General features: G+C 37.2%; 1 protein-coding gene across 1 annotated transcript in view; it reads right to left on the reverse strand.

The window, feature by feature from the left end:
• chinmo (Chronologically inappropriate morphogenesis) overlaps nucleotides 1–16,019 on the reverse strand; it is a 65,513-nt gene that overhangs the window by 26,643 nt on the left and 22,851 nt on the right. The window contains 2 exon segments of the mRNA XM_018457848.1: nucleotides 151–302; nucleotides 305–370. Coding sequence (XP_018313350.1) covers nucleotides 151–302; nucleotides 305–370 — 218 coding nt within the window.

Below are 16,019 nucleotides of genomic sequence, written 5' to 3' on the forward strand. Positions count from 1 at the left end.
CCGAAATAAGCTTGACAAACGATTTGACTCTTCTACGATATAAATGACACATAGACTTTAGCCAGTGCGCATTTCAAAGCGCCACGTGTATAATTATTCGGGGAACATTATTTAGGGTCATTATTTACGGAAAAAGAGACAGGCACATACTTGAAGGCATTCAGCTGCCTTGAGGAAGGAGCTAAGAGATTCCTGGGACACATGTACCTCTCCACGGTACATGAATTCGAGGAGGGATGCCATATTGTGGGCACTCGTCCCATCGAGAATAACGATCAATCCCGCGGGAGAAGGCGGCATACTTCGAAAAGCTCCTGAAAATGCTTGCTGCATGCTGCGAGGATTAACCTGTGCGCTTTGAACGTAACTCCTGAAACACAAATAGGATGTATTGGCTTCAAAATATAAACGATGTAAAAAAGTACATACTTTCGCCAAATATACTATTATCAAAAGAAAATATTTGACGACCGTCACTAATAATTTTTTTAATGACTGAGTAAATTAAAGTCATTTCATTTATAATTGAATAAATTAATTTTTTGCCGCAACATAAGATCTTTTTAAGGAGGTTCTCCAGTCATAAAACACATATATTAATATTTAGACAAACTACATACATGTGAAAATTGTGTTCATAACATTCTGTTTTCATTGAACACATTTTTATAGATTATTTATTTTATTTGTTATTAGTTTTATTGTTATAAACAAAAATTTTTTTAAATAATAATAAAAATCTAAATTTTTTTATATAAATATATTAAGTACTAAAAAAATACTTATATAAAAAAATGGAGATTTTTATCATTATTTTGTAATACATTTTCATATATTTCTATTAGAGTACAAATTTAAAAAATATTACTTTTTTTATTGAAATAACTTTCGATCCAGATGGTAAAAAAAATTTTTTTTAATTTAGGAATGCCTCTATTTTTATAACAAATTTATTCTCAAAATTTGATCAAGTTCCTATATTATGTCAAGTGACTAGAGAACCTTCTTAAAAGCACTACGGATTATACTTTAATTGTGAATTCTGGAAATTTAAATTTGTAAACAAATAAGTAAAATAGAATGCGATACTTCTATGATAGTAAGAACTTATTCTTAAAGCTTTAACAAGTATACTAGAATTTTTTATCAGAATTTATATCAGTTTTTATACAATCCGGAACAATACAAAAATTTGTTCTTTTTCAAAGACCCCTACTGCTGACGAGCGGAAGAATTAAAATTCTTTGTTACCGGCGAAGAGTTAAAAGTATATCGCAGAAAAAAATACTCAGATATTAGCCTCGCGCTTCTATATTCCATAATCATGCGAATCAAACTCAATCGGCGAAATTAGCACATTAAAATTTTTGATGCACGCACAAGACGCTCGGGCCTTTTCTTTCTCACGACTTACAATATAAACGGGCACCATCACGCGCAGCAGACGAGCGCGGGAATTTCAGCATGCAAAGAAAGCCGGTGACCGACGAACCCTTTTTTTTCAAGCGGCCCACCATTTCCCTCTCTACAACGCGACATAAAGGAACCGAGGCTAGCACGCCTGACGTCGATGCCCTTTCTCGCAGCCCGCTGCGTATGTAGGTCATCTTCGGACACGATCTTCCGTAATTCGTAATTCACGCAAGTATAATGCGCGTTCGCTAGCGCGCGGGCGTGTAATATGACACGAGCGACCGCTGCACGTAAAGCGAGTGTCCACGAACGGTTGCGTGTAAAAAAGAAAAAGAAACCGTGACCGTAACCGATCGTCGAAGCCTCTGCGATGTAGCTAAACATCCCGACAAATTTCTTTAAAAGAAAAACCCTCAAATTTTTGTTATAATGTTTACAAAGCATTTTTTGATTGATTTATTGAAAGTCCTTAAGACTCGCTCAAAAAAGTGATCTTGTAGTTACAGCGAAAATTATCTAAGTACGAAAAATAGTTGAAATAGATAAATTTCTAGCAAGTACTGCGATATTGGATATATATTGCATCAAATCATATAGAAGACAGAGATAGAATTTAGATTTGTGCTATAAATTCTATGCGTATGATACATAATTTTCTATCAGATACAAAAAACAGCTATAATTCTAGCTGGAGCAGCAAAATATTTTTTTGCGTACTGATTTAATTAACAAAAATTAGCTGCATACAATAATGTATGTATTTTTGTTATCGGTATAACTATCTCGTGTGTTACTTCATTATTATTTTGTGATGATTCCGTGCGAATTAGGCGAACGGAATGTTTCATAAAAGAGCTTCATGCGTTTAGACGAATGTGGGAAGAAGTCTCATCGCATTGCCTTCCGAATAAGGAAATCAAGTGCGAGAAGAGAAAGGAGGAAGGTGACGAGGGCACGACCAGGTGGCTCAAAGCACCTGTCTTTCCGAGTGGCTCCCGGTACACAAAGTGTATCCAACTCTTTGAGCTTCCTCTCAGCGCGATATCATATTTCCTTGTACTCCCCGTTGCGCTCAATTTCAAACCTCTTATCCGACGAATATTGGATTTGCTGTGTACCCGAGGGAGAGGATTCAACGACTCTGTGATACCGCGTTCACCCGCGGTGCTTGTTGGAATACGTTTGCATCATGAACTTGTCTCGTGTATAATAATGACAAGCGTCTCTCTTTATCTAACGAATATCGAATATACCTTTGATATCGAATTTCAATCGAGAACAATTTTGTTGCACTATCGCGTTATTTTAATCGCTATACATTAATAATCTCCCTGCTTTTACAATCTGTCCAATATAAGATAAGCGTGTTACAGGTATTTGGGTCAAATATGGAAGTTTAAGTTTTAAACTTCCTTTTGAGACTCATGGATGGATTCCACGATTGAATTTAACAAAAATACATGCTGTCCCAAGTCATCTACACTTTTCTCAAGTCATCCACATTTACGGTACAGCTCATTATGCGCGATGCAAGGGCTAATAGCCGTGTATCCGTGTGGGCGTTTATCTTCCTTCGTCGCTTATGACTTTCATAAGCGGAGTTTGGACGCACAAATGCAGTATCTTGGTGTACAATAAGAACAAGAATACCTATAAAGAGATTTTCACATAATTTGCTGTTTAATTATTATAAAAAGAATAAATTTTGAGTTTTATAAAATATAATCATAGACTGCGCATTCCTTGATCTTACACTGTAAAAAATAAAATTAACATTTTATTTTTTACAGTGTAGCAATCTGTGCTCCGTACAAAGAATTAAATTATATTAGCATTTCTTTAATCTTAATACTTTTCAAAAGTCTCGATACTTTACACTGAAAAAAAAAAACTAAATTTTAATAAGTATTTGTTCGAATAGTTCTAATTAAATGTTGACTAAATATAAACATATTTGAAACAAAAACCATTAATTTAATTTATAACTATAATTCTTTTATTGAGTAATTTTTAATTGAGTAAATATTTATAAGTAAATAAATGTTTACTTAGTTATTAATATATTCAAAAAAATACTATTAAATATATAATAGTATTAAAATTTAGTAAATTTTTTTTCAGTGAGAGAGGGAGCGATTCAAACTATCTCATTCTTTCTAAAACGATAGTTTTAGACAATTCCATAAGAGTCTGTTCTTATTTCGTCTATGGAAATAATCGGCAGTCGCTCGTAATGTGAAGGCAGTCGGAGATGGAGCACTCCCCGTATGCAAACTGCGTTCGGGGACGCATGGAACAGCCAGAAGGCAGCGCGGTTCGTCGGCACACTTGTGGAAATAATGAAATATGCAGAGTTCATCGGCGTATAGTCCCGAGACTATTAATAAATTCTATAATGCGCCACGCAGTAGTGGGTCCGCGGGATACTTCTCATGCACATGCGTTGTTATTCCCGTTATTGGGCCGCATGCAGAAATGTACGCGCAATATGTTGCAAAGAATTTCGGCGGAGCATTGCGTAACGAGCGCGCGCGAAGCCTCGAGGGACGTATTTATGACACGCCGCAACACCGTCATCGACTCATCGAGCGAGCGAGCTATTACTGAATGAGCGAGTAGAGATAACGCATGAGCACTCTCAGCGCGGTTCTGCGCGTATCTATTTAGATATTGTTCATAGTCAGGGATGACTATGAACTAATGACTTGACATCGCAACGTACGAAAAAAGGTTGCCGTTTAAAATATCTTTTCATTGAAAAAAAATTTACTAAATTTTAATAAATTTGTTTGAATAGCTAGATTTAACTGTAAACATCATTTATTTTGTATGAGAATCATTAATTTGATTTAACTAGCATCTTTTTATTTAGTAAAAATATTTACCGTAAATAAATGTTGAGTTAGTATTATTTAAATAAATGTTTATTAAAATTTAGTACATATTTTCTTAGTGTATGCGATATATAAGACATTTCTTCAAAATAACAATAGAAATTGTATAATTACTATAAATTTTTCCGTAGTGTGTTATTGAATCTTGCTAAAGGTTGACTATTGTTCGGCGTGCAGTTCAAAGAACTCTGAAATGTATTTAATAATTCACACAGAAGTATCATTAGACATCAAGATCCAGCCTTGACCGTATTTGGCACTCCTCTATTTATTTGTATTGAACGTCTGTGCGTTATCTAAATCCACTACTGTTTTATTACCATGCTGGCATACGTTAGTTGAGCAATACATCGCAAATATTATATAGTTATTTCGAGATTACGTAAGGATTTTATAGTAATAAGAAGTGAGATCGCCGGCGGCGATCTACCGTCACAAAACTTGCAAATAAAACGCGCTTAGTTACGCAACAGTGCAATGCACTCTTCGCGGGCAATCTATTCATATTCCAAGGCCAGCCGGTACAGCTCTATGGGAGTTAGGGTTTTCGACGAAGCCTCTTACGACGGTCATCGTTCCCCTACTACGCAATAATAATTCGGAGCCTTGTGTACGTGCACCGTGACCGAAAGCGTACAATATACCATGGGTGAAGGCGGCAATTACGGTTTAATTCAATGTCAATGCGAGACGATGTCAGCGACCGATATGTCATAAAAGTTACCGCAATATTTATCAAAGGACAACTTCAGAAAAGTGAATTTGATACTGTAGGAGGGGATTCCCCCAATCTTGGGTCAAACTTCGATAACAAATAATAAATGTCACCGAAAAGAGATCTCTAATCTTGGATAAAAAAAAATATGGACCCTCTGTCGGCGTGATTTTTTTTCTATCAGCCTAAAAGATGTAAGACTATTTTCGCGCAACAATAAGTCCTCAACAAATTCTCTCAATTAAAAACAATTGGAAAATTACAAGACACAAACTGGTTGCCTCGCGACTGTGGGGAAAAAATAGGAGCGGTTGCCGATTTGATTAGAGCAGAGACAAAACTCTAATATGGAGGAAGGCGACCAAGGGAAGGGAACAGCAGTCAATGCCCCGTCAAGGTCGACAATGCAGAGTGTGCTAGCAAGCAAATATGTGTTTGCCATATCGTATCGACTCGGCTTCACTCGTTTTAGCTTCGCCCGTACGAAAAGTTGATAGGCCAATAGTGATTCGAGCTTCCTCTAGGCCCGACCAATGGCCGCGTGGGGGACCAAGGCCATCTTCTTCACACATACCCAAAGTTCGGTGCACAGCACGGCGAAAAGCGGTGTCGAGAGAAAAAAAAAGATATGGTAGACTGTAAGGGATCCGCGAGGGAGAGAGAAGACAGCACCACACACGCATCACGATACGACAAGAAACGACACGTGGAGAAGCGACCGTGAATCTCGAGGTTGCCCCCGCGATAAATCGGCGAGTATTACGCGTGTTTTGTCTGTGTGTATGATGGCATGCGACACATGCGAGCGCCGAGCGTAGGAAGAGCGATAGATGCGCGCTTCTTTGTCCGTGAATGTTAAATCACGATTTCTCTCGTGACTCGGAGCTTCGGGCATTGCGTCGTATGCGCGCAATTTTTATTTCTATCAAAATTCACTCGAGGATCCGATTTCATGAGAATCGTTACTAGCGAAAAAGCGGATGAGAATTAACGTATCCTAATTCAGTACATCAACGATTTCTTCTGCAGAGAATAGAACCGTGGCTTTCTATGTATATTTAAATATGATAATGAAACATTCTTTTCTCAATTAAGATGTTATCTTCTGAAGCAATTTCGAAAAAATTCATCTTTGGAATATAAAATGTAACTGTTGAATAATTTAACCTCTTCGTGTCACTCTTGTGTGATGTGGCATATTTGAGGTTCCCTTTACTTTATATGCTATGATTTTTTATTAATAAAAATACATACATTTGCTTGTTATCGATATATCCTTTAATATTCTTCCAATTGAAAAAAAATTATTATGTTTATTTTTATGCGATATTTTCACAATACTCAGTGTGTCAATAAATTTGTGTCAAAACGAATGACACCGAAAGATTATTCGCTTTCTTTACCGATTCAATTTTTTACGATATTGATATCACAGAAGGTAAATCTGTTCGCGTTGCTTGCACTTTTTGCACTTAGCATCTTCGCTTTCTTTCTCTCCAACTCGAATATATATTTATTTCATTTTAAGGGAATGCTGGAGTGATCAAATTATCACGTTACAATCGTATAAAAATCTTCGAATTGATCGAACGGAATAAAAAATCCTTTTACATAATTAAAGTAGACGCAAAATTTTTAACTTATTTTCGATTTTAGTATAAAATCCACTGCACCACCTCCTAATTTTACGTCTACTTTAATCCTTGTAAAAGGATTTTTTATTCCGTTCGATCAATTCGAAGATTTTTATACTACTGTAACGTGATAATTTGGTCACTCCAGCATTCTCTTAAGTGCAAAAATTTTTGAGGATTTCAAGCAACGCGAACAGACTTAATATTACGCATCGCAATATTACGATGGAATTCGGGACATGCGAATAATACACAAAAACATCGAATACAAAGCGTTTTTAATTCCGGCCATTCGTCTGATTCACGGTCATGAGCATTCGCTCGCGCTTCACGCGCACATCCGTCACTGGGGTGCGTAAATGCACGCGGCGCGTTACCGCGCGTTACGCAACTCGCCGATGTCATTGACCCATTTTTGATGAACGATTTTGAGTTCGATCAGGGGGGGGGGGTTATCAGCGCTCGTGCTCTTTATGCACGATTGGCGTAACGTATGCATATTCGTTTCTCGAGTAGTTGTTATTGCAACCGCGTTATCTCGCCCCTCTTGGTCCCTTTTCGTGAAGATTAACGCAACCAGCAAGTTTTTAATAATCTGATAAGACCCGCCGCGGTGCCGCGCTTTCGTAACTCCGTATTTGCCTTGTAATACTAACGAACTAGGCCTTGACGCATCTCCATGCGTGGAGACCGCACCTCCATGCGTCTAACGTTGTTGACTTTTCTTACAGACTGGCTCAAATGCGATTAGAATATGACGTTGTGACGAAATACAGTTATTTATAGAAAGATGCTCGACGGTTGCGAATTGCATCATAATAGTTTAACGAGCTGTTTTTAAATCGAGGATACTTCAAAAATTGATTTTAAGCTGCTAACACTTGACTGTTATGAAACATTCTAGTTTTTATTTTCGCGATAACAGAATATCGAATGAGATAAAATCTTGATCGCATACCTTTCTTTTTCGCAACAATCTCACGTTTGGCATCTTCATTGCGTAACAAAGCCTGACGAATGCCGCGCAGTTCCGCGATCTAGTAAGTTCCGCATTTAACGACGTACGGCCGGCCAGATTATATGTTTATAATAGAAATAGCAACGGAGAAGGCCGCACGTAGTTCAACCGAAAAAATCATCCGACCACCCGGCTAGAAGGCCGGCTAGAACGAAAAGAGGATATATAGTATATATCAAGTGAATGCCCGATCGGCAGTTCAGCAAGTCATTAACTATTGGGGTCTATATATACATATATATATGCATATTTGCTCGCATAAGATAATTATAAAGTCGACTTTTTATCATAAATTTGCTAGTACCGAGTCGTTTCTGATAAATGTTAGAATAACTGAGATCTTTCGTTGAACCGTATCTTCTATTTATACTTAACAGTGTTATGTCCGTTTCTATTAATGTATTAACTTTAATTTTGGTTCAACTTACTCCTCATCTTTTTCTAATTCTTAAAACTAGAAAAAAGTGAAGTATTAATTGAACCGAAATTAAAATTAAACTATATTAATAGAAATAAGCATCGAGGTCTAATATCTCTTATGTCCATTTCTAATAATGTAGGTTAATTTTAATCTCGGTTCAACCTTCAATTCTTCATTTTTTTTCTAGTTCTTAGGACTAGAAAAAGATGAACAGTTGGACCGAAATTAAAATTAATTATTTATTAGTAAAAATGGATGATTCACGGTCGTTCACTTGGTGCATTCACCCAATGGTTCGAGGACGAGCTTTCACGTAATGACGCAAAACTGGAATTTATAGCATTTAGCGTGGACGCGAGGACAAGGGGAGGATGACCCTAGGCAGGCGAAGTCAATGGCCGGAGTCCTGTTGCATCAAAGCGCGCGGTAACAGTTAACCTTGACTCCAGGAAGTGTACTTTTGCCGTGAACGTGGCGGAGTTTGCGAGCGGCGTAGTGACGCTCGCGCGTTCGTTCACTCGCCGCTCAACTTCTCTTCTTTCTCGCTCGGGGTTATCCTCCTCGAGGCCTTCGGTCACGCATCGAGGCTCTCGAATTACTACTACTACTACGCTTTATACCACCAGCCTTGCATTCCGTCAATATGTGATGACGCGTACACAGGAATATTGGTATACGATACAAAGCCTTGGAGATCAGCTTGCTTGAGATAGATAGCTCCGAGGTCCCACGCAGAGCGGTATTACCAAGCTCGATTATTCTGCGATGAGCTACTAGTTAACCTTGAAACTTGACGGAATATTCACAATGGCGAGTTCCACTTTTTATCACCTCAGCGTGTGAAATTGTTTTCATCTTTATATGTTAATTATGTTTTGATATCACTTATACTGGAATAACGATTGGAACCTTGTTCGATACCTTATTGCGGTATCGAAGCAGCATACCTCGCGAAAAATTTGAATTGCGACACGTGATTCACTTTCGAAAGGTGATAAAATCTCTCGGTAACATTTTCAACCAACGTATCGAAGGTACATCGGCATTGCCGCACACATAGTATGCTTTACCTAGGTTACTGAATACACTCAATGGCATGTCTCATTCATGCGAAAGTATAGAAAACCAGAGAAGTACAATTGGCACGTTAAATTTAGTATTGCTTTACAATCACGACTCACAATCATACTAGAAATAAATGCAAACTTTTATAACCTCGCGTTATTTATGCTGATTTATTGCCGGATTTATCGCAGAAATTTTTATTTCACATTTTTACTGTGAGCGTTGTGAAATATATCTGGAACTTTTATGTTGTGACTGATTTTTCCATTTTAATTACTTTTCAGTTCTCGTTCTATTCATATATGTATATCGACACACTGAAACAAATGGTCTGATTAAACCAACAAAAAGGTCCAACAAAAAGAAAGTTATAACCATAAATTCTGTTTGATCCCCAAAATGTCATTCTTGCTTGCATGCAATATGATTTCGCTCTTCCAATTTGCTACGAGCTTTTGAAACCAATAAAATCGGAAACTTTTCGTGCAAGCGTATCTGTCGCGTGACCGCAAACAGTATCCGCCGCAGGCGGATGCAATATTAAGTATCTCGCGGTATCATACCGGATACATGGCTTGCAAAAATTTAAATCAGGCCACCCGACTGTGATCGATTAACGAAATATTTAATCTCATGCGTAATGCACGCAGGTGCATAATTGACGAACATTGGACACGCACCAAAGCGTATCGCTCCATGCGGCTTCTATTTGTATTACAACCGTGTCGTGAAGCGCAAATACGCCCTAATTCCCCCGACCTGTTTAACTCGCTCAGATAAGGCATTGGTCGAAAAAAAAAAATGAGACCGCTAGCTTATCGCGCTGCACTAGGTCTACTGACCCAGAAAGCGACATATATTCACAATATAAATGAATGATCCAATGAATGCCTGAGACAATTGAAATTTCTGCATCCATAGAATTTTATTTGAAATTTTCAGTCATTTATGCTGAAAAAAGGTAAGTGGTTTAAAGATACGTAAAGTATTTGCTTAGGACACCTCAAAAAAATTTTGATTTCATAATTTTTTTATTATTTTTTATTGATTTCATAGGTTTTGCTATTATAATATAATTATTATATAATAGTAAGTTGAGAGAATATTATTATAATTTATTATTATAATATAGTTACATTTATATATTACTTATATTCTTAGAATGTAAAAATAATGAACTTAATTAAGATTCCGAGACAGCTGGAAAATACTTCTTATTTTACATTTTTAAAAAAAGATACTTTAAAGAAAACTATATCTGAGAATTGTAACCTAAGAGATACTGTAATCCCCCATCCCTACTGTAAACCATCTCATTTAAAGATTAAAGATCTGAATATATAATTTTATAAAATTTTACAAATTTATAAATGCTACGACTAGCTAAATGCTATAAATTCCAGTTTTCATGAACAAAAAATATTTTTTTTTAACATTGAGTTCATCGAATGTATAAATAATAATCATATAATCGAAAGAGCAACATACAATTCATTACTACAATGAGAAATTGTGGCAAATCATAAAGTGCAAGAATGTGATAAACAGTTTTCATGGCAAGCCTCGAAATCTCGCAGAAACTTTCTGATCTATATCGTTGCCTAGATAACACCAGATAAGTGTAATACATAAAGTAAACTGTGACACGGGCGGATATATTTCATGGCGGAGTAGTGTGGCTTCTCGTACCCATTACGATAACGAAGGGCAACCGCGTTCAAATACGAGAGCGAACGGTGTGTGTGTGCCGTTTCTAATGTTCCACGTGTCGCCTTATACTGCGGATGCCATAACGGCAAACGTGCGATGCGTGGCACGCATAGACGCGAACGCAGCGATCGTGCGTGAGTTATACGCTAGAATTCTAATTTGAATCCAACGACGAATCTCGCCATCGTTTGCATATGTTCGCGGTCATTCGTACGCCGTACGATCTTCCCGGCAGAGATTTCGAACGGTTAAGCTACTTGCGAAACAGCACGCGCGCCTTTGTCTAACATCGAAGTCACCACACACACGCACACACACACACACACATATTTACACATATATATATATGCGTACACGCGCGTTCCAACGCGTCTGATAGACGTATGTATGGAGACAGATATATGGCTCCCTGGTCCTAAATTCAACGCGCTACTTGTAAAGTTCGTTAGATATCGTAGCGAGTCATGAACAACATCATGGGCGGACAAGCACACACGCAAGCATGCACGCACGCACGCACGTACACACGCTACGTGCTGATCCGCGCAGCCAAATAGTGCCCGATAGTGTCTGGGCCGATTGGCGCCTATCTCGATCGATATCCCGCAAGGGAAACGAACGCGGTTACTTTGGAGTAGCTTTCCTAGTACTATACATTAATGTCCATCTTGAATTAATAGAATTGAGTGTATAATCGCTCGGTGATGTCGATTCATGAGAGATTCATGCGCTATTGAGCGTATATAGGTGATTGGGCTGTGTGAAGTTGATCCCCCCACTATTAAAAATCTAAAAATAACCATTACCATTCGTTTGGTGGTCGTTTGGTAGTGTTTGATAGTCCATTGGAGACATTTGGTAGTCAAACATATAACGAAAAATGTCCAAAAAAGACGAACGTTCGTGAAATTAGCCCCCCCATTTCTAAAACTCGGCTTTGCAAACTGTACATACAATAATCACTGTAAGCATTCGTTTGGTGGTCGCTTACTGACGTTTGGTAGTCCATTCCCGATGATTGGTAGTCGAAATTATAACTGAAAATATTTAAAAAAAGGATATACGCGCGTGAAGAACCAAACGTTCGGAATGGACTACCAAACACTACCAAACAATCACCAAACGAATGGTAATGGTCATTTTTAGATTTTTAATAGTGGGGGGGGGGCCAACTTCACACAGCCAGGCGATTGCCCTCCTCTTTCCGGTACGCCGATGTACCACTTCCGACTTTTGTGTTTCCTCTTAGCACCAATTTGAGATGCGTGCTAATATTTTGGCAAACAGTCGTGCACAGCATACTCATCACCCGAATGTTTTGGCTTTGACGAAATTGTTTTCTGATGCCTAGTTATTAGAGAGCGTTTCCATTAATTTAATGTTGAATTTGCTATTTATCATCATTATCATGCTAATCTATTCTATATATAATCAAACTTAAGATTAATATGCAGCCTTGATCATAAATATAAAGCACCCCCACAAATGGAACATACGTAACCGTTTCTATATCTAACAAGAAATAAATTGAAAAGTAAAAACTGGACTATTGTCTGATCATACGCATAAGATTAACACATCACGCTTTTAATAATTTGATTTTCTTCGTAAGGTTGTTCCATATAGCTTTTCACTGCTTTTATTATATGACTCTACTTTATGTTTGACTACATTCATTTTTTCTCATTAGCTAAGAGTTCAATCGATCATAGGAAGATATTTTACAAGATGACGTATATTCGGCGCTTTTATGAATCTTATTTATCTAATTGGACATGGCCCAGATTGCGTATTTGTTGAACAGCTTAAGATAGGATTCATTCATTATGTTAACGAATTTTATAATTTCTAATTTTTATATTACAATATTTATTTTTTGTCAACATTGAGAATGACCTGATCGAAACGTATGTTTTATATTATTGTTTATTTTCTTATGTAAGTCGAAATTTATATTAAATGATTTGTTTTAGGCTCGTAGCCCTTCTTTGTTACATTATTTAATTTATTGAGCCTTTTTACTTAATTTTAAATTAAAAAGTTTTATTTAAAAATTATATTTATTTTTATAATAATTTCAATATTTTTAAATCTCCTTTGATATTTATTACTGCCTTTTCTAAGAAAATGCAATAAATTGATGGTACTTTTTGTACTTATGGCCAAGGTTGTAGTTTTTAAAAATATGGCTCTTTAGATTCACAGTCACTCAAACATTCATGTGAAAAAATAGAATTGTATGCATGTGTATATAAAAGCATTTATCTATTTATATAAGATTATTCCTGATAAGAATATGTATCGCATGTTAGTTGCAAATCGATATCACAAAACAATTTAACGCGTCGTCCTTGCGGAAAATAGATCCAACCGATCGATGGATCGTAAAGATTACCTTCTATCTCTCACATCTCTGGGATATCATTCGTCGCTTTTTTCGTGAATTCCAAACGTACGCACGGTCTCGATTGCGATCAAGAGTCGCGGTTCCCAAGGAGGAACCAGTCTACATTTCTATCGAGATGGTGCGTTTGTAGCGCATGCTCGTCTTGCGTGTACCGGGACGAGCACGAAGAGAGGACGGTTAGATCTAACTGTAACCAAGACCTACTTTTCGGGCTTCCTACGAGATACACGCACTTGCGGGCGCACACACTAACGCGGGCGTGCGCGTGCGCTCACAAAACCCCTCGGTAGTTGCCCAACGCGCTTTTTCGTGACGCCACGGCTTGACGCATTACTCCTTTCCCTATCTTCGACTGCTTCTCGTCCTTGAACCCTTCCCACTCGTCGGGCTTCCTTTCAAATTTCCACCCTTTGGCCTTTTGAAAAAGAATCTTACAGTTTCATGCATATATGTTACGCGATTCAGCGACGTTTAAAAATGATGTTAAATATACAGAAACTCAATTGTTAATCCTTTCATATGAAGAATGAAAATCACGTATCTCTTTCACGAAAAGAACGGTTTTACTAAAGTATCTAAAAATTTAACTAGATACAGACCTGAAAATAATTTTGTTAGATTATCAAAATAATTATGTAGGACGCCCAAATTAATTGCTAGAATGTTAAAACTTTTTGCGGTATTGCTTATTATGCTTGAACATCCTGCATAATTATTTGGATGGTTCAATAAAATTATTTTCACATCTGTATTTAACCCTTAAACGACACACTACGAGAACAACACACTGCATTGTGGTATACCTATCCAATTCGATTGCTTGTGACTTTTATAAAAATGAACATATTGTAAAAAATTGTTTTTCAATCGAAACGCCAAATACTGAGAAACATAACAGTACCGAGCAAATATGTTTATATCTTTATTAATGTAAAAAAGTTATATAAGCAATGGCAAAAAATTGGAAAGCATTGGAAAAAGCCGGGTTTGCCGTATACCCAAAAGGCTAGCTAAATTTTTAAATACTTTACCAGAATCGTTCTTTTTGTGAAGATATTTGAAGGTCGAAGGGACTGCTCACGTCGACTTTAGTTGCGTTCTCTGTCCAACTTTGCTCTCACTCTCTCCATACGCACAATTGCGGTTTTCGTAAATCAGGACGCGCACACGGTTCATAAGGTGAAAGCGTTAGACGAGAATTGAATAACGGGTCGTCTCTAGGTAACGACAGTATGCTGGCTGCACACGCGATGGAATTAATATCAACGTCGAAACGTGAGGAGAGTCTCGGAAGTGCGGCCCCAAAAGCGGAGGGCAGCCACTGTGGGTTATCGCAAATCGATATCCATGAACTTTAACTTCGTTCGATTTTATCGTTCCTTCGTCTTCTGTTGAGAAAAATAGTCCAGCGAGAGAGAAAAAGTGGGAGAGGGACAGCGAATGCAAATTTCTGAAAATTATCGCAATTTTATTTTTTTAATATGAATTGCTTAACACAATCATCATTTTGACAAACACTAGCTTTATGATACAACATGAATTGCAGCAATGAAAAATTATAAGAAGGTAACTTACTTCTCTCTCTTGATTGACCTCGTTATAAGTTCGTATATTTATGGTCTAACTGCAAGAGATAATATTATCGCTTTTATGCGGTATACTTATCCGGTTTGTATGTTAGATAGATATGAAATCAGTGTATGTGATAAATTAGTGTTTACTCGACGAAGTGTTTAGCTCGTTGGATGTTTTGCTGATTATGCACGTGCTCTATTAAGACCGTTTATCTTTATCAATTAAGATGAATGGCTGATGTAAATAAGTGACGAGCGATATAAAAATAATAGAACAAATTTCTTAATAAAATCCTGTCCTTTTATGCACAAGTTTAGGAAATGTAATAACAATAACGAAGAGAAGCGTGTTTCTGATGAATGATGTTACTTACATTTTAATATTATCAAATCTCCTAAAGTCTGAATAATACAATCGAAACCGCATTTGAAAGTTCGATGATAATCAGAATGTCGAGAAGATGATTCAGCTTTACCAATCACTGAATAACTACGAAAATATTCGTAATAGAAAAAAAAGACTCGCGCGACAAGTGGTGAACCAACTGGTCAATTAACTTGATCGATTCTACGGTCATGCAAGATTAGTTGATCGATCGGAACTCGACTTCACGCGCCGCGCACTTAGAGGAACACTGAAGAATCTTTAAATATACACGCACGTTATCGCGCACATATACGTCTTGCATTAGTCGGTCGCGTCGAAAAAGCAGGGAACGTACCTAAGAACGTTTGTTGAAATTGCACATTCTTGTTTATTCAGCGCGAACGATAAAGCAGCGAATATCTAGTTATACATACTGACATTTAGCTTCAAGTATACACGCACGTTATCGTGCACTTCCTCTGATAAGTTCTCGAATTTTATTGACGTTGCGCAACTTCACCAGTATGCACCGTAATACACGGACGTAATTGCGCGGATTGCAATAACGCATATTTACGCATTCACTTCCACCTGACGAAAAATTCATCGATCGCGTGATTTCTACAATTTGTTTAGACTTTTAAAGACATCATCGACCACGTATCTCATTTATCGCATTCTAGTCGATGAGGCTTATCGAATTTGATTGGACGCACTCAGTGCGCACTGATGCATATATTTAAAGTCGTACGCAAATTGACGTAAAGATATGTTTATCATAAACACAAAAATCGATTAAAG

The sequence above is a fragment of the Mycetomoellerius zeteki genome, unplaced genomic scaffold (genome assembly GCF_001594055.1).
Source record: "Mycetomoellerius zeteki isolate Tzet28-1 unplaced genomic scaffold, Tzet1.0 scaffold69, whole genome shotgun sequence".
Taxonomy (NCBI): Eukaryota; Metazoa; Arthropoda; class Insecta; order Hymenoptera; family Formicidae; genus Mycetomoellerius; species Mycetomoellerius zeteki.